At 35.7% G+C, this 22,505-nt stretch overlaps 1 protein-coding gene across 7 annotated transcripts in view; it reads left to right on the forward strand.

The window, feature by feature from the left end:
- Nucleotides 1-22,505, forward strand: part of DENND4A (DENN domain containing 4A) — a 163,261-nt gene that overhangs the window by 109,057 nt on the left and 31,699 nt on the right. For 4 of the 7 annotated variants that reach the window (XM_064570277.1, XM_064570276.1, XM_064570280.1 and 1 more), the window contains 8 exons: nucleotides 11,187-11,320; nucleotides 13,765-13,900; nucleotides 14,257-14,463; nucleotides 14,555-14,683; nucleotides 15,313-15,454; nucleotides 15,844-15,975; nucleotides 18,528-18,644; nucleotides 19,711-19,842. In XM_064570277.1, coding sequence (XP_064426347.1) covers nucleotides 11,187-11,320; nucleotides 13,765-13,900; nucleotides 14,257-14,463; nucleotides 14,555-14,683; nucleotides 15,313-15,454; nucleotides 15,844-15,975; nucleotides 18,528-18,644; nucleotides 19,711-19,842 — 1,129 coding nt within the window. The other 3 variants (XM_064570278.1, XM_064570281.1, XM_064570279.1) reach the window with 3 other exon arrangements.

A 22,505-nucleotide genomic window follows, 5' to 3' on the forward strand; every position in this document is an offset into this window, starting at 1 on the left:
TGATCCCAAAACCAAACAAAGACCCCCATCAAAAAGGAGAACTACAGACCAATATCCCTGATGAACATGGATGCAAAAATTCTCCCCAAAATACTAGCCAATAGGATCCAAGAGTACATTAAAAGGATTATTCACCATGACCAAGTGGATTTATTCCTGGGCTGCAAGGTTAGTTCAACATCTGCGAATCAATCAATGTGATACAATACATTAATAAAAGGAAGAACAAGAACCATATGATCCTCTCAGTAGATTCAGAAAAAGCATTTGACAAAGTACAGCATCCTTTCTTGATTAAAACTCTTCACAGTGTAGGGATAGAGGGCACATACCTCAATATCATAAAAGCCATCTTTGAAAAATCCACAGCAAATATCATACTCAATGGAGAAAAACTGAAAGCTTGTCCCCTAAGGCCAGGAACATGGCAGGGATGTCCACTCTCACCACTATGTTCAACATAGTTCTAGAAGTCCTAGCCTCAGCAATCAGACAACAAAAAGAAATAAAAGGCATCCAAATCAGCTTTTTGCAGATGATGTGATACTTTATGTGGAAAACCCAAAAGACTCCACCCCAAAACTGCTAGAACTCATACAGGAATTCAGTAAAGTGGCAGGATATAAAATCAATGCACAGAAATCAGTTGCATTTCTATACACCAACAAAACAGAAGAAAGAGAAATTAAGGAGTCAATCCCATTTACAATTGCACCCAAAACCATAAGATACCTAGAAATAAATCTAACCAAAGAGGCAAAGGATTTATACTCAGAAAACTATAGAATACTCATGAAAGAAATTGAGGAAAACACAAAGAAATGGAAAAATGTTCCATGCTCATGGATTGGAAGAACAAATATTGTGAAAATGTCTATGCTACCTAGAGCAATCTATATATTTAATGCAATCCTATCAAAATACCATCAACTTTTTTCAAAGAAGTGGAACAAATAATCCTAAAATTTGTATGGAACCAGAAAAGACCCCGAATGGCCAGAGGAATGTTGAAAAAGAAAAGCAAAGCTGGTGGCATCACAATTCTGGACTTCAAGCTCTGTTACAAAGCTGTAATCATCAAGACAGTATGGTACTGGCGCAAAAACAGACACATAGATCAGTGGAACAGAATAGAGAGCCCAGAAATGGACCCTCAACTTTATGGTCAACTAATCTTTGACAAAGCCAGAAAGAATGTCCAGTGGAAAAAAGACAGTCTCTTCAACAAATGGTGTTGGGGAAATTGGACAGCCACATGAAAAGAATGAAACTGGACCATTTCCTTACACCACACACAAAAATAGACTCAAAATGGATGAAAGACCTAAATGTGAGACAGGAATCCATCAAAATCCTTGAGGAGAACACAGGTAGCAACCTCTTTGACCTCATCCGCAGCAACTTCTTCCTAGAAACATCACCAAAAGCAAGGGAAGCAAGGGCAAAAATGAACTATTGGAACTTCATCAAGATAAAAAGCTTTTGCACAGCAAAAGAAACAGTCAACAAAACCAAAAGACAACTGACAGAATGGGAGAAGATATTTGCAAATGACATATCAGATAAAGGGCTAGGATCCAAAATCTATAAAGAACTCATCAAACTCAACACCCAAAGAACAAATAATACAATCAAGAAATAGGCAGAAGACATGAACAGACATTTCTGCAAAGAAGACATCCAAATGGCCAACAGACACATGAAAAAGTGCTCCACATCACTCAGCATCAGGGAAATCCGAATCAAAACCTCAATGAGATACCACCTCACACCAGTCAGAATGGCTAAAATTAACAAGTCAGGAAACTACAGATGTTGGCAAGGATATGGAGGAAGGGGAGCCCTCCTACACTGTTGGTGGGAATGCAAGCTGGTGCAACCACTCTGGAAAACAGTATGGAGGTTCCTCAAAAAGTTGAAAATAGAGCTACTCTACAACCAGCAATTGCACTACTGGGTATTCACCCCAAAGATACAAATGTAGTGATCCGAAGGGGCACATGCATCCCAATGTTTATAGCAGCAATGTCCACAATAGCAAACTATGGAAAGAGCCTAGATGTCCATCAAGAGATGAATGGATAAAGAAGATGTGTGTGCGTGCACGCACACACACACACACACACACACACAATGGAATATTATGCAGCCATCAAAAAAATGAAATCTTGCCATTTGCAACGATGTGGATGGAACTAGAGGGAATTATGCTAAGTGAAATAAGTCAATCAGAGAAAGACAAGTATCATATGATCTCACTGATACGAGGAATTTGAGAAACAAGACAGAAGATCATAGGGGAAGGGAGGGAAAAATGAAACGACGAAACTGGAGAGGGAGATAAACCATAAGAGACTCTTAATCTCAGGAAACAGCAGGGTTGCTGGAGTGGAGGGGGGTGGGAAGGATAGGGTGGCTGGGTGTAGGACATTGGGGAGGGTAGGTACTATGGTGAGCGCTGTGATTTGTGTAAGACTGATGAATCACAGACCTGTACCCCTGAAACAAATAATACATTATATGTTTAAAAAAAAGGTAAAAAAATATATATATATGTATATATTGTGAGGAGAGATCATTATGCACATCTCCCAGTGTTCAGAGTAGTGTTGTATGAACTAAAAAGTAGAAAACATGACTATTTTTTATATTTTGCTGATTTTTATTTGACTTTATAGAGTGGTAGTTCATTTGGTTTTATCATTTCATGACATAGAAATGTTTGACTTTTGAATGACTTATACATATGAAGAACAAGTTCAGATCCTTCAATTTAGAACACTTGATGGTTGGTTGATGTAGAGAAATACTGTTCTGGTGCTGATAGAGAATTAACAGGTTAAGGTGTCTAGAAATAATCACCCTAGTCCTTGAAATGCTTTGGAGTAGGGGAAAAAATGGATATATGCCATTATCTACTTAGAACTCATAATCCCTTTTTCCATAGAAACATGGATATAAATAGTGATTAGCTATGGTTCAACTGGTGCAGGGCTTCAGTGTTCTGCTAGAAAGATATCTATTAAATTTCTCTCTGGTAGATTGGTACTATAACCACCTTTTAGGACATTTTTTAAAAACCAAAGTTTATTGAGATATAATATACAAATAGTAAATGCACCTCTGAAATGTACAGTTTGATGAGTTTTGGCAAATACAGATTTCCATGTGACCATGACTCCAAAACATAGAACATTTCTATCAACCTAATTTTGAATACTCTATTTAGAAGTGGACTTTTAGAACACTGCCTTTTTTGTAAGTTGAACTCTGCCTATATAGAGCTTCAAAATCCTGTTTGAGTGGTAATGCCATAGCTCCTTGACAGTTTTGTTTTCATTGCAGCATTGTGCCAAGAACTTGGTTTTCACTATCTTAATCAAATCTGTAGGTTTGCCTTATTTGGTGCTTAATAGAAAGAATAAATAAATAGAAAGGTGTGTGGTAAATAGAAAAGTGTGCTTTAAAACATAATTTCTTTGAATCCTTTTTTATAGGAATACTTGTTTTGTTTTATATAAAAAATGATGTTTCTGGGGGTGCCTGGCTGGCTCGGGGGTAGAGCATGTGACTCTTGATCTGAGGGTCATGAGTTCAAGCCCCACGTTGGGCGTAGAGCCTTTTTTTTTTTTTTTTTTTAATGATGTTTCTTACAGCATTATGCACTTTTAAAGTTTTTCCCCTCTGGTGCTGAACTTCCACTGGTCATCCATATATGCTCATTGAGCTTGCCTTGTGAACAGTGGCATACATTTGTGTAATACTTTGTTCCTGTGCCAAACTAACTGAATCGTAAGGGACTAAACTAGTGACCAGAGTTTTGCTAATAGCATACTTTAGCCAATACATTAATTAATCCACATGGGAACACTAAATTTGTTGTAGGAATCCACTTAACCGTGCAAACGACAGAAATCTTGTATTGTTCCCTTTTTCTACTTACTTTATGTATCTTGTTCACAAGTTTGTGTTTCAACTAAGAATTCATACAGTAATGTCAGTATCATATGGTTTTTAAAATACTCATTAATATTGTAAGACATATAACACTTTTGCTAGGTACCTAGGGCATCATGTTCTAAGAAGGGTATTTTATCACTGATAATTACTACATTATATTGTCTAGGAATTTCTGAAAGTAGGTCACCTGCTATTTACTTGGAGTCAGTACAGGACCTGAGAATAATTGCTTAAAGAATATACATTCTGTCAAAAAAAGCCAGTCCCATTAAATGTGTAACCATTGTTTCTGGACAGATTATTTTCCTGAAATGCTATTCACCTACTCAAAATCTAGATCCAACAAAAGATCACTTACATATAATGGAATCATGTTGCACTTAAAGATTTTAGTGACTAAGAAAATTAAAACTCAAAATTAACTCACTAAAACATAGTTACTTGTATTTGCTTTATTATAATTCAAGGAAGTTTTTATTAGAGAAAATAACAAAATGTCACAAGATCCAAAATATATCTTAATAACCTTCATATGCAGTTAGAGGTTAATTGTATTCCTAGTATTATTAAGCAGAACTGTCTGAAATAGTAAATAATTATATAGTACTGTTACTACCTTTCATATTATAGTACCACAATTTAAGTACACTTAGTACAAGTGAGTACTTGCTTTTAATCTGCAAATGTTTTATGAATATCAGTAATACTTTTAAAATAACCATTTATGTAGGGTTATTTCTTAGTTGGGTGACTTTTAACTTAATTTTTTAAGTGAACAGATCCTTTTACCTCTGGCAATTTAGCTATGGGAAATAAGTAGTATTTATATATAAATTACATATTATATATTTATATATAAGTTTTTATATAAGTTATATATAAATAATAATATATATAAATTAACTACCTAAGTCAATCCATGATTAAGATTGAATAGGAATTAGACATATTCCTATTTTTTTAATTTATTTTTTTAAGATTATTTATTTATTTGACAGAAAGAGACACAGCAAGAAGGGAACACAAGCAGGGGGAGTGGGAGAGGGAGAAGCAGGCTTCCCACTGAGCAGGGAGCCCGATGTGGGGCTCGATCCCAGGACCCCGGGATCATGACCTGAGCCGAAGGCAGATGCTTAACAACTGAGCCACCCAGGCGCCCTGACATATTCCTCTTTTGATCTTAGCATATTCAAACAGAAAACATTTGCCCAACTTTAAAAAGCTAGAGTGGGTAATGCTGAATAGGAATTAGAAAAACAATGTATGAGAATTATTTGAGTTTCATTTATGACTAATTTAAGAACCATGTGTTCTTGTTCTTCGTATGATTATGTTTTAAATCCTTACAATCTGTTCCTATAGGAGGGTTCTTAACTCAGGGCAGGTTTGTGTAACAAATAGTCTGGTAAGATTTTTCTTAGTCTCCCAAGCATCCCTCTGCAGTGTTCTCTAAGTATATTAATGTCTTGTGGAAAAAATATGAAGAGAATATGAAAATTACTTTAATTTTATCCTGTCGTGGGTGTTGGATTTCTTTTTCTCCCAATGGGCAGATGTCACTGTGCTTTCCAAAAGACAGAAATGGCCAACTGATACATGTAGGATGTATATAGCATGGCTGTTTTTATAATGTTGAAATGCGATTTTATTGGTATACAAGTTAAGGAAAATATCTTTTCCCAGGGTACTGAATCTACAGTGCAAAATTTTAATATTTTAATAGACTTTACAGTACTGAGAATTAGAGCAGTTGTCCTCATAACAGGTTTTTTTCTATGTGAACAAAATGGCTGGAAATTTAGGAGCGCCTGGGTGGCTTAGTTGGTTAAGGATCTTGGGATCAGCTCCCCCTCCCCCTAGTCGGGCTCCCTGTTCATCAGACTCCCTGCTTCTCCTGCTTCTCCCTCTGCCCCTCCCCCACACGTACATTCTCTCTGGCTCACTCTGCTCTCTCTCTCTGACAAATAAATTTAAAAAAAATAAATAATAAATACAAATTTAAAAACATCTGTTGTTCAGAGACAAGCAGTTCACTCTTGTAATAGTCCATCATGGAGACAGGAGTAATTTCCAACTTTCTTTCCAATGACTTTGGGTATTTGTTTTAACCATCTCTTCTTTTTCATTATCACTGCTGCCCTTATAATTAGATTAACCACACTTCATCTGCATAAAAGGTTTGTGTGTAGAGCTTCTCATTGTTCTTGGGTTACCCATGGACACCGTATCCTATTGGGATACCTATGATTTTGAGTTATCACTGACATATTCCTAATGCTGTTGTTTTAAAAATATTGCTCGGTTTGCTAATAATGGCTCAGGTGTTCTCTGTTTTTATTGAAAGTTTAATTTTTAACAATATTATTAAATGACTAATGAAACAGGAAGTGTGGAAAATAAGAGAGAGAAAAAACTCTGTAAAGCCCAGTGCCCTAACTAATATCCATTTGACATTCACTTTCAGTGTTGTTTTCATAATTATAATGTAGTTTCCCAATTTTTTATACAACCAGATCTTATAAGCATTTTTAATATCACAGCCAAATCTCATAAAAGGAAATTTTCATTTTTACTGCAGTAAAACATAATAATCTAGAAAGTCAAATAGTTTTCCAAGGCTTTGGTTCCATTCCTTCCTGCCCCTAGTTTCTACTCCCCGAAGGCAACCACTTTTCTCTTTCATCCATTTCTTCAGCTATTTACCTTAAGATTTCCAAATAACATGTTTTTATTGCTGCTGATTGTTTTTTATCCATTAATGTCATTCCTACCACACCACCTGAATTCTCCCAGTGTCATTATAAGGAATTTTGCTCAAATGGTTGTTCAGTGTTAATATTATTATCACTTTGTATATAATCCTAGCTAGGCCACATATATATTGTAATTAGATTTCCTTTTATGCATGGATTTTGGTTTCTCCGAAGTTAATAATTACTGTATTTCTTGTTTTGTGTCTACTATTAATTCATCTCCAAACTCTTCTACAAAAGTGAAAAATCTAAAATCTCAATTTTTCCAACATATCAGGTAATCTAGCCATTTGATTTTTTTTTTTTTTTTTTTTTGCTGGAAATTTCCTTTTGTATTCTAATCTGAACTGATTGCTTGCTAGTCTCTCATCCTGGTTTTTTCCTTCACCATCATCTTGGGACTTATATTGACTTCTCTCCAGAGTTGGATCCCCTGCTTTCTGGCTTCAGTAACTTCTTTCGTAGTGTATTTCCTTTTTATGATGGAGCACATCTTCCAGTAGCTTAGTGAGAGAGAGTATGTGAGAGATAAACATTTTTTGATGCCCTGTCTGTAAATATCTTTATTCTCTCCTAATACTTGATTGCTAATTTGGTTGGATGTAAAATTTTAAAATCTTCTAGCTTTGAATGTTATTGTTGAGAGTAACATCTGGTCTAATGCTATGTTGATTTCTGACCTTTTGTGCCTGATCTCTTTTTCTCTCTGGAAGCATTTAAGATGCTTGATGTTCTAAAGTTTCATAAGGATATGCCTGGTAGAGGCCTTCTTTTCTTCATTGAGTTGAGTACGTGAAGGCCCTTTTACTCTGTGGACTCGTTTTCTTCAGATTCTGGGCAGTTTTCCTGCATCGCATTTCTTTCTTTACTCTATTTCTTTGGTTCTCTTTTTCTGAAGTATGTATTGTTTGGATATTGGCCTTCCTATCCTGATCCTCTTAACTTTTTCATCCCATTTTCTGTTTTTCATCTCCACTTTCTGGGAGATTTCTTCAAGTTTATTTTCCAGCTTCTGTAGTATAATTTTTACTTCTGTCACATTTATAATTTCCCTGTCTCTTTTTTATAGCATCTTCTTTTCATGGATGTAGGCTTATTCGTTTTAGTTATTTTGAGCAGTTTTTTCCCCTTACATTGTCTCTGCTGCTTCTTAGTCAAATGTTGCTTTTAATATTTGTTTTATTTTCCTTCAAGTTATTAGTTTTCCTTGTGTAATCTTTGGTCAGTATTTCAAGAATGAGGCACAAAGAACTCATTGGAGCTTTAATGGGAAGGTGAGGCTTGGAGCTTCCTTAGGTATGAGATTGATGATCATAAAGGAACTCAGCTATATCGTTAGAGTCCCTGATTGATCGGTGTCTATAATTCTTTTCGTTTAGGCTGCTTAGCTTCCCCAAGAGGTTATCTCCAGTCTTTAGCCTGAGGAGTGTAAGCCTGATTGCCAATATTCTCACAACAGAGTGGGGAAGGTAACTGAGGTTTTCCCTTGTTGTAACATGTAGGCTTTTACTCACTTCACCTGTTTTTATTAGCCTCCTTCATCTCCCACAGCTCTGTCTGGTGTCCTCAAGTCTAGAGTCCTTCTAGTTCACACAGAAAGACCCAACCTAGTCTATGGCCACGGTGGGGAGAGGTAGTGGCCTAATACTGGGTTGTGTCAGGGATCTGGGAGTCCTTAAATGTAGGCTTTTAACTAATTCTCCTGCTTCAGCTCCATGTGCACTCCCATCTTCAAGGTCATCGAGCACTTTTCATTCCTGACCTTTCTGAGACTCTACACAGCAAAATGGCTAGATTTTTGGCTTTTTTTCTTTTATCCCCTCCCCAGTGCTGTGGCTTTCAGCTTTCACAGGTCACATCGATCTACTTTGCAGCTTCTAAAATGTTTTGAACTCCAGCTGTGCTATTGTCCTCTCTCCAGTTCATTTTGTCTTTGCTGGGTTTTTTTTTTTTTTCAATCCCCTTACTTCTCAGTTTGGTGAGATTTCAAGAGGGAGTGAAGGTAAATTGTTGTGTTTTATTTGTCTTGTTCAACCAGAAGTCTGCGTGGTCTTTGCTATTTTAATTTTTAATGATTGTATATTTCATCTATTTATCATACTTCATTCATTTACCTGTTTTTTGAAATATAGGTGACTTCCAATGTATTGCTATTGCAATCCTGGAAAAAAAAAATCTTTCATGCTGATAGGTTTTTTTTTTTTTTTAAAGATTTTATTTATTTATTTGACAGAGAGAGACACAGCGAGAGAGAGAACATAAGCAGGGGGAGTGGGAGGGGGAGAAGCAGGCTTCCCGTGGAGCAGGGAGCCCGAAGCCGGGCTTGATCCCAGGACCCTGGGATCATGACCTGAGCCGAAGGCAGACGCTCAACAACTGAGCCAGCCAGGCGCCCCCGAGGTTTTTTTTTTCACGTTAGGTTATTTCCTTAGAATAAGAATAAGGCAGATGTGTTTAAACATATCTTTACCAGGGCACCTGGGTGGCTCAGTCGTTGGGCGTCTGCCTTTGGCTCAGGTCATGGTTCCAGGGTCCTGGGATCAAGCCCTGCATCGGGCTCCCTGCTCCGCGGGGAGCCTGCTTCTCCCTCTCCCACTCCCCCGCTTGTGTTCCCTCTCACGCTGTGTCTCTCTCTGTCAAAATAAATAAATAAAATCTTAAAAAAATAAAAATAAAAATAAATAAACATATCTTTACCAATTTTGAGTACCATCAGGGTATGTGATTATCCAGTTTACTGTATCCTTGCTTATTTCACCATATAAAAGTTCTTTTTTGACAGGCTAGAAAGAAAGGTACCTTTTATATACTGATTTTTAACTATCCTTCAACAGAATTGAAGTAAGTGCTTATTCTAGGGGTGCCTGGGTGGCTCAGTTGTTAAGCGTCTGCCTTTGGCTCAGGTCATGATCCCGGGGTCCTGGGATCGAGCCCCACATCGGGCTCCCTGCTCAGTGGGAAACCTGCTTCTCTCTCTCCCATTCCCCCTGCTTGTGTTCCCTCTCTTGCTGTGTCTCTCTCTGTGAAATAAATAAATAAAATCGTAAAAAAAGAAAAAGAAATAAGTGCTTATTCTAAAGCAATATATTCTACTTTGCTTAAATTTTTATTTTGAGCATTTATTCTTTTGTAATTTTTGGAAAAAACCAATAAAACTAATACATATTATTTTTTAATTGGAAAATAACAATATAAGGAAGAAGACAATTCATTGCAATAATACCATTACCCAGAGGTAATATTTTGATAAGAGTATACATGTGTGAGAGAAAAACATGAATATATATATATACATATGTATATATGGCATACATATTCACTCTCTTTTAAAAAATTAGAATCAAATATATGTAGTATGGGTTTTCTTCATTTATCATTACTTTGTGAACATTTTTCATGTCTTTAATTATTCTGAAACATCTTTATTGTTTTCTAGCATACTGTATGGATATATCATTAAGAACATTCTTTAATCTTGGAGATTATAGCATGTAATACTGTGAAATTATAACTGACAATTTATGTAAGAACACTCTGAATGTTCAGCTTTTTTTAATAAGAATTAGAAAAATTTAAAAGCTATACCTGTCCTTTTGTGGTATATTGTGCCTTAAATCCTTATCTTAAAGAGTTAACTTGGTAATAATTCTTGTTCTCCCATTTATTTCTGACTGATAATATGATATTCTCTCTAACGTAATAAAGTGCCGTGGGTTATATTTTGTCTTATGTATGACATCTTGGTGGGGTTTTTTATATGTTTGTTTTTAATTTTTTTTAATGCCAATGTTGTGCTTTTTAGTTTATGAGCTCCTTTTAGGCAGTTTAGAGTCTGTTTTCATTTTTTATGAATATTACCTTGCCATAGAGTATCTAGGGGAGATTGTACTATTAAAGTGCTTTCAATACTGATGTGACTGGAATTTTAACTCAAATCTGCTTCTACATAAACTGGAAAAACTTAGAGAAATATGTTATACTTAGTATAAATGAGATCTAGAACTCGGTATTCTCAACACATACACACACGTGTTTGTGCATTTTTAAAAAATATTACTTCTTGAGTACATTCTCATGATTCAAAATGCAAAATAATGTAAAAAGGTATACATTGGGAAATCTGGGTCCTATCTCATCCTTGTCCATTCCATTCCTTCCCCATAAGGGAAATTACTTTTCATAGTATTCTTTAGTATATCCTTATGTGAATACAAGCAAAAAAATGTATGTGTGTTTTTATTTTTCCCCTCTTTCTTACTCAAAAGATAATATATACAGTGTTCTACACCTTGTTATGTTTACTTAATTATCTTGGAAATCTTTTTTAGTGGTACACAGAGAACTTGCTCATTTTTTTTCCCTAACAGTTCTTTAATATCCAGTTATGTAAATGGTTTATTTAACCATTCCCCATAGACAAACTCTTGGCTAACCAATGTATTTTTTTAATGTATGTTTTTTAAACTTTTTCAGGTGGATATGGACAAGAGTGGTGAAATGCGACTTATAGAACTGGATGAATCTTTCAAAAGTGAACATACTGTTTTTGTAACACCACCTGAGATCCCCCATCTACCCAATGGTGAAGAACCCCCTTTACAGTACAGGTATTCAAGAGGCAGAATGTTTGAGATTGAAAGAGAGAAGCAATCCATCATCTGTGACGTAGCTTTCTAAGGACTGTGGTATTTTCAAAAATCCAAACTTTACAGATTCCTAATTTTTAGGTGGTAAGCAAGCTTATCCCACATCCATTATTAAGTTTTGAGGTATAAAGAGAAAAGAATTATAATTTTGCATAATATAGCCTTGGGAAGCTCTCTATATCTACATAAGTATCTGTTCTCATAAGTGTTGGTTAAACTCAGTTAGGACCTCACCCCACCAAAATGCAGCACTTTTATTATAGATTTTGATTTTTGTTTCTCACTAAAGCTAATCCTCTCACTTTCATCCCCTTTCCCACACACATACTGATTAATGTAACCTTGGTTTACAACAGGGTTAAATCTAATTTAGAGTCAATATTTGTGGCCTTAATTTTGATAATATAATTTTTTAGGCTATTAATTTTTCTGTGAGTTTTTATTTAAGTCATGGAAATTCAGAACTATTGGGAATCAATCAGTTAACTTAGGAAATTTGGTCAGATGCTATGCTAAGTGCTTGGTATATAGACTTGAATGATACGTTGTTCCTGCTTTCAAGTCTAATGGGAAAAAGAGAAAGTTCTGAGCATAGTAAAATAAGGTTATCATAGAAGTAGACTTATTATACATCTGTGTATCTATCTAGATGTATATTATACACATACATTTGTTATCTACTAGAGGTAGTTTCCAGTATGCATTTATTTTTACTTAAAATGGCACTTCCTTTTAGATTTTAAATGATTTCTTTCTCCAGTAATACTTTCTTACTTTAAAGATTTTAAAACCATTTCACATCTGTCATTCATTAGGTCGCAGTTTATTTTCATTGAAAAAGGATTTTTCAGGACACCCTCATTTATAACTCGGGTTAAATTCTTCCTTTTACAGATGAAAAAGTGGTGCAACAGGTGTTTGTGAATGTTGTTGATTAATTCATAGGCCACTTGGTTCCTGCCCTTACTTTTCATCTATTAATGATGTTGCGCAGATCACTTTTTAAAATTCTGGCTTTTGTCAAAGGTGTTTAAAATCTCCTAATTTCTCTCTTTCTCGCTTCTTTTTCTTTCTAAACAAGATCTCATTTCTTTGATCTCTTTTGTACATTATACTTCTAAGATTTGTTTAGGAGCAGGTTTCACTAATACAGTTTTGTTTTTCTTTTTATGCTTTGGGTTTAACTTTTTTTTTTAATTTAAACTTTACTTTTAGATTTAGTCCTCTAATAAAAAAAATTACTTAGCTTAGAAAGTTCCCATTTTTAAAAGAATCTAAGTCACTTTTTAAGTTGAGACTAACAATATAATTTGGGTGTAATCATACCCGTCATTGGAGACACAGCTTAAATGTCTTCAGTGTGCACAGTGGGTCCTCTTAGTGAGAGGTGACTCATATTCTTACATTGTCTTTGTGAAATGATAGGGTAGTAAGTTTCCATAAGGCACACGGAATGGTCTTATTATCACACCGTGTACATACAGTGAAATTTTTATGGGACGTAGTTTTCCTGAACTTCTTTGCTATTTTATTCCTACTTAACATTTAATATTTATTTTTTACCCTACTGAATTTGCCTGTAGTAATGTATAATAGATATAGTTTACCATCTTTTATCATAGCTGGTTTTCTTCTCAGTTAATTGAAACTATTGCTATGCCTTTAGGAAGATTATAAAGTAGATTCTGTTTGATGCTCAGGGGCTTCTTCTGTTCTTTTCAGCATGTCTTTTTCCTAGCTGCAGCTACCTTTTACATTCCCAAACACCTTGCTCTAGCACCCCATTTAGACCCACTTCCTCATAGGGCCACTCATTCTAATCTTTTCTTCTTCTTCTCCAACCTCTTCAGTTTTCTTTCTCACAAATGAGAGCCAGAACCTGCTTAGCTAACCTGATAAACCAATTCATGATAATATCAGAGTTTGTCTTGGAATGTGCTAATACATTATTTGTATCTTTTGAAGAGGACAGTTCTATAGTAATATCTTAACCTAAAACAATAATACGAATGACTGTCCTGTCTGAAAGAGTATTGATTTGGGGGCCCTTTACCAGCTGTCATATTATCTGATATGTTTGCTGTATATTTACGTGAATACTAACTTACAAAGTTCACTTGATTTACTTTAGGGTTTGATGTCAAGTTCAGCAAAATTTAAATCTTTCACTTTTCTACCTCTAAAATATATACTTGAGTTTGTATTTGGCTATTAGATGTCTAAATATGATAGCAAGAAAGGCAACAATAGCACGAATATTTGTTGAGTATATAGCATAGTCTGATGGAGAAAGATAATGAAAATAGACTCTAAGTTAAGGAGTTATTGGTCAGAATTTTTTTTAGATTATGACCAGTATGATCATCTATGTGTGCTTGAGATTTTTATTTTCTTTTCAAAAACAGCTATAATGGATTTCCAGTTCTTAGAAACAATTTATTTGAGAGACCTGAAGGATTTCTACAAACACAAAAGAACAAATTGCCTTCAAAATCAAGTAGTCCTAGCAGCCCTTCTCCCATGTTCAGAAGAACAAAACAGGTGCTTTGACGATTTTGTGTTTTTCATGTAATCAAGTATTAGAACAAAAATAAATATGACATTCATCCTCCCTTAATATATTTTACTATCCCATATGTATGACTAGATTATTATGCTCCTCAAAACATCCCAAAAATAATTTAGAGTAATGTGACTTCAAAAAATTAACTAATTTTCTTATCTTCGAACTTTATTTCACATATTTATAAGCCTGTGCTTGAATCTGTATTAATTATAGACAGATTTTGTTAGGGAAGTACTATAAAAACGTATAACTTATACTTGTTCAGCGTTCAGTTAAATAAGGATGCTTAAGTGTGTCAGTTTATTAATGAGACCCTTGCATTTTTTTCTAGGAAATTAAATCAGCCCATAAAATTGCCAAGAGGTATTCTTCCATTCCTCAAATGTGGTCTAGGTGTCTCCTGCGCCACTGTTACGGACTGTGGTTTATTTGTCTGCCAGCTTATGTGAAAGTATGTCATTCAAAAGTCAGGGCACTGAAAACAGCATATGATGTGCTTAAAAAAATGCAGTCCAAAAAGATGGATCCACCTGATGAGGTAACAATTCTTTTTAAAAGTGCACTATTTTATTCTAGATCTCTGTTCGTAGATACTTTGTTTCCGAACACTTCTGAACTGTGTGTTTCAGGTGTGCTACCGCATTCTTATGCAGCTCTGTGGGCAGTATGATCAGCCGGTGCTTGCGGTTCGAGTGCTTTTTGAAATGCAGAAAGCTGGTATTGACCCCAATGCCATCACTTATGGTTATTATAATAAGGTAATGACTTTGATTTAGTGGGAGAACGAGGATAACTTTTGTGACTATACAACCTTAATATAATGGCAGAAATAATTGATTTGGGCTTTATTTGGCATTGGTTTTGGAGTATTAAAATATATTCTGGGGGCGCCTGGGTGGCTCAGTCGTTAAGCGTCTTGAGCAAAGCATATAAAATACAGAATTCAAGCTACTAAGCTATACAATGAGAGGCTACACAAATATATAAAAAAATAATCCTGGAAAATAGACTTTAAAAAGTTCATTAGAAATACAGCTACAAGGGGCACCTGGGTGGCTCAGTCGTTAAGCGTCTGCCTTGGGCTCAGGTCATGGTCCCAGGGTCCTGGGATGAGCCCCACATCGGGCTCCCTGCTCGGCGGGAAGCCTGCTTCTCCCTCTCCCACTCCCTCTGCTTGTGTTCCCTTTCTCGCTATATCTCTCTCTGTCAAATAAATAAATAAAATCTTTAAAAATATGTATATATATTCTGTAAATCAAGTAAGTTTTCTTGTTCTATTTTCCTGTTATACAATGTATTTAGATATTCTTTAGCTTTACTATAAAGCCATCGTGCATTCACTGATATATTTTATTTTACTAACTATTTTATTTTGTTGAATGAATAGGCTGTTTTGGAAAGTACCTGGCCTTCAAGAAGTCGTAGTGGCTATTTTCTTTGGACAAAAGTAAGAAACGTTGTTTTAGGAGTCGCACAGTTCAAAAGAGCTTTAAAGAAACATGCACACTTATCACAAACAACTCTCTCAGGTAATTAAAAGTTCTTAGGGGATGTATTTGTTTTACTTTGTTAAAAAAAAATTGACTAGTTATAATTTACATTTTTTAGAAATCTTAGTTTCAAAATATTTAATAATTTCTAGTTTTTACTGCCATTAAGCAAATTCTAATACTATTTTCCCATTTAAAAAATACCTTCAATCACTTTTTTTCTTTAACTGTTAAATTATCACCCTTTGGTGATCTTGTTTTAGTATCCATTAATAATTCACAATCATTACAGTTGTTATGATTGTATTTTGCTAATTATGTGGCATGTTCGTGTTCAGTATGAGTGGATTATTAGCTTGAGCAACAAACTGATGTGTATTTGTGGTATCTGCCTGAGTAGTAAAATGCTGTCAAATTGTGTTCTTAAGCAGATGGCAGTGACCTGGATGCTGTTAGTCATGGCAGCATGGATAGTGGTCATGGGACACACACTGTGGAGCAGGCACCTTTTAATACGGGTTTAATCAAAGTGTATGCTACTGATGATAGATCTAGTACAGGTTTGTGTGTGCTTATGTATACATTTATTACAGTACATTTTAAAAATTAGATTTGCTGGCCTGTCTTTTTTAGATTCTAATTCTCAGTGCTGTATTTAGGTTAACTGTCACTTTTAATTATATATGTTAGGCACTTGGTTTGATATTGTGTCTAATAACTATATGCCATTTTATTCTTTGTTGGAATAGAAATAAAAGTTTAAGAGAGTTTATTCAAGGGTGCCTGGGTGGCTCAATCGTTAAGTGTCTGCCTTCGGCTCAGGTCATGATCCCGGGATCCCGGGATCGAGTCCCACATCGGGCTCCCTGCTCGGCGGGGAGCCTGCTTCTCCCTCTCCCACTCCCCCTGCTTGTGTTCCCTCTCTAGCCATCTCTCTCTGTGTGTCAAATAAATAAAATCTTAAAAAAAAAAAAAAAGAGAGAGAGTTTATTCAAGTATTTAGTCCATGGTAACCGAGTTAACTCTGGATAGCCCACAGATCTCTGTATCATGTCACTTTCTTAGGGTAAATTCTTGTTTGTAATTATGAAAATGTTATTAGAGTTTTTTTTAAAAAAGAAACTTATAGCCCTTATCAGAGTTAATAGTACGTATAAACATCAACTTCCTGGTTTTAACAGTGTATTATGTTTCATGTAAGATAGTATCGTTGAGGGAAGCTGGGTGAACAGTACACAGGAACTCTCTGTACTATATTATTTTTGCAACTTCTTGTGAGTTTTAAACTATATTAAAATAAAAAGGTATAATAAACTTGCAAATACATATAAAACTTGCAGCATTCTAGCCCTGAAGATGCTATTAATTTTATTAAAATATCAGATTTGAACAAAAGTTTTCTCTAAGAATTAAAACTGACATACTTAATTTGTTGAATAATTCTGTCCTTTTCATTAGTACATTAAAAAGACACATGACCTTTTTTTTTTTTTTTTAGAGAGAGCGCTTAAGCGGTGGGGGGAGGAGGGTGGGAGCGAAGGGAGAGGGAGAAGCCAACTCCCTGCTGAGCAGGGAGCCTGACTCAGGGCTCAGTCCCAGGACCCAGAGATTATGACCTGAGCCGAAGGCAGACACTTAACTGACTGAGCCACCCAGGTATCCCATGACTTTTGAACAGAGTATAAGAGCCACCTCTTAACAGACAGAAATTTTAAATTTAAAAATCCCAGCATTACTAATGAAATATGAAGGCTTCTGTCTCTGCAAATGGTAACATTATTTTGGTCTGTCTCCTCTTTTGCCTACTTTTAAGAGTAATAAGTGTAATCAAATTGTGTTGAAATGTAATTTTCATAGTTCTTTCTTGGCTCGTTTTATTTTTTGATCATGCAATGTGAATTTAATCTGAGTTATAGTAGTCATCCTCAGGCATTCTCTCTTAAAAATGAAGCAATCAATTTTTTTAGTCTCATTTTTGTTCGTTATCTCTACACCCCATGTGGGGCTCGAACTCACAACCCCAAGATCAGGATTCACACACTCTTCGAACTGAGCCAGCCAGGTGCCCCTCTATCTTTTGTTTTTAACTATGGCCTTTTAAAAGTCTATTTTAAAGCATGCAGAATCTAATAAAAGCATGAATTTCATCAAGATTATCTTCATAATATTTTTAAATTTATATTTTCTGTGGAAACAGAGCCAAAAGTTTGATTAGAAAAAATACAAACTCAAAATTATAAGAGATATTAAATACCTAGTGATCCTTAATACAGTTTCTTTACATAGTTCTTTACCAGTTTATAAAATCATTCCATATATAGTCTCTCTCATATAATCGTAACCATACTTTGTGTGTTATAAATCTGGGGACTTGAAATCCAAACCAAAAGGTTAAATGGTTTGCTTAAAATCATGTCTCCTAAGAAGAAGAACTAGGATTTAAAACCTTATGTTTTGATGCTAATCTAGTGAAAACAATTTGCAGAAAATTACAGAAGGCCTCTTGAACAGAATTAGAAGTTTCCTTATATCAGTGCAATGTTTGCCTTTCTTAACAGTAACACTAATTTTTTCTCACTCCCATGTATTTATACTCAAGTGCAATTCAATAGTTATTCAATTAAATTTTCAGAGAAAGCAATTACCTATCAGTAAATTTAAATAAACCCATTTTCTTCAGTGGAATCATTTAGACATTTGGCTCCAGTGATCTATGTGTGAATGTTCTGTTCTGAATTCCCTGCAGATTTTTCTTCTGCATTGCTTAGTTGGAACTCTGACTTTCACCTAGAAAGGTCATAGGCTTGAAGAATGTCTGGTTTGTCTGTATCTTTAGGAGCCCAGACAGTAGTGTGAATGTACATAGTCACTTTTGACTGCAGTGTGGAGCCAAAGACAAATTATTTTGAGATCATCCCTTTCTTGCATTAATAGAGATGGGGGAGGAGGGCTAACAAAGTAATGCTTTCAATTGGATATTAACCAGAAAATTTCTCATAAGTAAACCTGGACACTAATATGTTGCTCATAATTCCAGTTGTTCTCACTAAAGAAGTTTATGATAAACAGCATAGGGGTTTTGTTTCTTTTTTTTTTTTTCTCTTTTTCATAGGTGGCCAGTCTGATCTTGGATATAATTCATTATCTAAGGATGAAGTTAGAAGAGGGGATATATCTACTGAGGAAATTCAAGAAGAAAAAGATAAGAAAGGGAGTGATTCTAGTTCCCGTAGGTATTACTTAAGTTGATAGTGTATAAATTTGTGAGCCTTTTTTGTCTTAAAGATTTATTTATTGGGGCACCTGCGTGGCTCAGTTGGTTAGGCGACTGCCTTCGGCTCAGGTCATGATCCCGGAGTCCTGGGATCGAGTCTCGCATCGGGCTCCCGGCTCAGTGGGGAGCCTGCTTCTCCCTCTGACCCTCTCCCCTCTCATGTTTCTCTCTCTCTCTCAAATAAATAAATAAATAAAATATTTTTTAAAAAAAGATTTATTTATTTATTTTGGAGAAAGAGAGAGAGCATGGGGAGGAAGGGTAGGGCGGAGGGAGAAGGAGAGAGAATCTTAAGCAGACTCCGCGCTGAGCGTGGAGCCTGACACAGGACTCCCAGCTCACAACCCTGAGATGAGCTGAAACCAAGAGCCAGTCACTCAACCGACTGTACCACCCAGGGGCCCCTGTGAACTTCTATTAACAGAAAATACGAGTGGCTTTAAGTATGAAAGTGCTAATTTTATTTTCCACTTTCCCATTATAACTTGTCTTTCCTCCCATTACAGGCCCTCTTCACCACCTAATGCTCCAACACACCAAAACTTTATGTGGGGAGTGTATAGCCTCAGTGGCACAACACTCTCCGATCAATTACTCCTCTTCTTGTAGTAGAAATATATGTATTTCTTCAAACAGTGACTCTTTTCTGAGGTTTAACAGTATTTTTATTTAATGTTTCTGTTAATGGTCTGTGACTCTATTCCCTCCCTTGCCTACCTCCATCAAAAGCAGTGTTTCACAACCAAAGAAGAAATACAAAATGTATGTATGGACCTCACACATGACTTAGTAATTTGATACACACCTTAAAGCCTCAAATAAGTGGAATCATTGACTTGTGATCAGCAAATAGATATAGAGGTGTTTGGTATTTTCTTATCACCTATTATCAGTTAGAAATATTTATAACTAAAAGCTACTTCTCTTTATGCCTTCTATAATAGCTTAATAGCTAAGTAAATAAAAGCTAAATAGCTTCTATGTAGCTTTTATCTTAACAATTTCATTTTAATCTTTACAGTGTCAGAGAGTGAGAGTGCAAAAGGAAGTGCTGATTGTCTGCCTAAGCTCAATTATCAAAGTTCTTCCAGTATAGTTCGCCCCAGTGGTACAAATAACAACGATGCTGATAAAATATCAGGAGAAAGCACAGGTGAGTTGAATCGTGTACCTCTTTTATGTGCAGAATATCTTGTAGCTGTATTTCTTTTTTTTTAAAGATTTTATTTATTTATTTGACAGAGAGAGACACAGCGAGAGAGGGAACACAAGCAGGGGGAGGGGGAGTGGGAGAGGGAGAAGCAGGCTTCCCGCTGAGCAGGGAGCCCAATGTCGGGCTCGATCCCAAGACCCTGAGATCATGACCTGAGCTGAAGGCAGACGCTTAAAGACTGAGCCACCCAGGCGCCCCTTGTAGCTGTATTTCTAATGAATTTTTAAAAGTCTATTCTCCAGGATTATTTTTTTATATATTTGTGTAGCCTCTCATTGTATAGCTTAGTAACTTGAATTCTATATTTTATAGTCTACTTTGTTCAAGCTTTTGTTATAACAAAGTACAAGGACAAACCTACAAGCCACATACCATCTCTTGAGTTCAGACTGTTGGGACTTTCTGAAAGGGGGAAATGAGAGCAGGTGAGATGATCCATCTGAGGGTACCTTACACCCCCAATTTTTAAATGAAGCATAGAGTTCTTTAATCTTCATTATTGTTCCTATTTTTTCAGAGCTAAAAGGCTATTTCTCAAGATACTTTAGATAACAATACCTAATATTTTTTCTTTTCAAAGTGCTTTTTGGGGCACCTGGGAGGCTCAGTCAGTTGGGCGTCCAGTTCTTGATATCAGTTCAGGTCGTGATCTCAGGGTTGTGGGATCAAGCCTGCGTCAGGCTCCACGCTCAGCAGGGAGTCTGCTTGAGATTCTCTCTTCCTCTCCCTCTGCCTGTCCCCTCCACTTCATGCTCTGTATCTCTCTCTAAAATGAATAAATACAATCTTTTTTTAAAGTGCTTTTTATATATTATTTTATGTTTACAAATGCAGCAACGCTTATATTCGTGAGGGCATATTAGCACTATTTTAATGAGAAAACTAAGGCATAATCTGGCTGTTGGCAGGTCATGTAAGTTATCAACTACTTAATGGAAAAGTCAGTTTAGGATTTGAGATAATACTTGGTCTCACTAATTTTTCATCAGATCCTTTTTGGGGGGGTTAAATAGACATAAGGTTCAAAGTTTCTAGTGTTACTAGTCTGCTTATATGGTATTTTATGTTGGCGTTAGCTCAATTCGGTATCACATATAATCTAAACACATCTTGAAGGATTGAGCTGTCAAGGCTGCAATCTCTGTTTACACATGGCCTTGCTACAGTGACATTTGTTCTTCTGCAGCACAGTTAGCTATGCCTCCCGCTCAGGGGTAGGCAAACTATGGCCCGTGGGCCACGAAGGGCCTGCCACCTGTGTTTGTACAAGCCCATGAGCTAGGAACGGTTTTTACATATTAAAACGATTGAAGAAATTAGAAGAAGAATAGTATTTTGCAACACATGAAAATTACATGAAAGGCAAACTTCAGGGTTCACAAACAAAGGTTTATTGAAGCACAACGACACTCATTTGTTTTCATACTGTCTGGCTGCTTTTTCAGTACATCAGCAGGGCTGAGTAGTTGCCAAAGAGACTGCATGGCCTGCAAAGTAAACCATTTACTGTGTGGCTCTCGATAGAAAAAGTGTACAGACTCCCCTGCTCTGGCTCTCAAAAAAAAAAAAGTTAAATGAGTTGTAACTATCTGAATTTGCATTTCTTTCTTGGGTCATTGTTATAACTTAAATATTAAAATTTGTTTTCTTGGGATCATGGAATTACCTCACAACCTAGTCATTGTCTACTTATAACCTGTAATAACTTGCCTTTGGTAGCCTTTGCCTTATTGTTCTTTCATTACTGTCTATTAATGCTTGCCTTTTTCTGAAGATCTGCTTTTATGACCTCTCTGTTTTAATATGATTGTAAACCATCCTTTGATCCTGACATTTTGCCATAGTAATCAGTATCTGACTCATCATCTGGCTTTGGTTACCCATTATGCTTAACAAGTCAGGTTTTAAAGGCCTATAATAGAGGTTTCCTGGGTGTCAATTAGAGTTATTAGTTCATCTTTAAGATTTTGGGCTTGAAAGCGTTCCCATCTGTTAAATTCTATGCGTTTATCACTTCTGCCCAAGACTGTATATGGAATTTATAGGAATACTTATTTTTCAATAACTTTTTTCTTATATACTAGTACATGTGAGGATTCAAAGCATTTTTTAGATTTATGTTTTACAGTACAATATACAGATATTTTATATGACTGTATATTCATATATATGTGTATGTGTGTGTATATATACATGTATCTAGCTAGCTAGCTATGTATCTGATAGCTTCTAAAAGATATTGGAGTGGTTTAACCAAAGAGATGTTTTCATGTTTAACTGAATATTGAAATAAAATCATTACCCTATGGTTACTTAATGATTATGTTGAGAATTTGACATTTTGATAAATGTATATTGAATCACTGAGAGTTGAACCACAAGAAAATTTACTCTGAAATAAAACCTACTCGGAGATGTTTTTCTAAGCCGAATTCTGGTTTCTGTTTAACTTTTTATCTTTACCTGCCATATTTAGCTATGATATATCATATTATAATACACTCTCCTGTGTCATATTCTGGGTTGGTCTATTGGTGGCAGTTGTTTCCCAGCAGACAGTGTTCACTCAGTAATTATTTCTTGAGCTCCTGCTATATGTAACC

Source organism: Mirounga angustirostris, unplaced genomic scaffold, assembly GCF_029215605.1.
Source record: "Mirounga angustirostris isolate CCGP_5_RB_7025 unplaced genomic scaffold, mMirAng1.0.hap1 SCAF_9, whole genome shotgun sequence".
In the NCBI taxonomy this organism is placed as follows: domain Eukaryota; kingdom Metazoa; phylum Chordata; class Mammalia; order Carnivora; family Phocidae; genus Mirounga; species Mirounga angustirostris.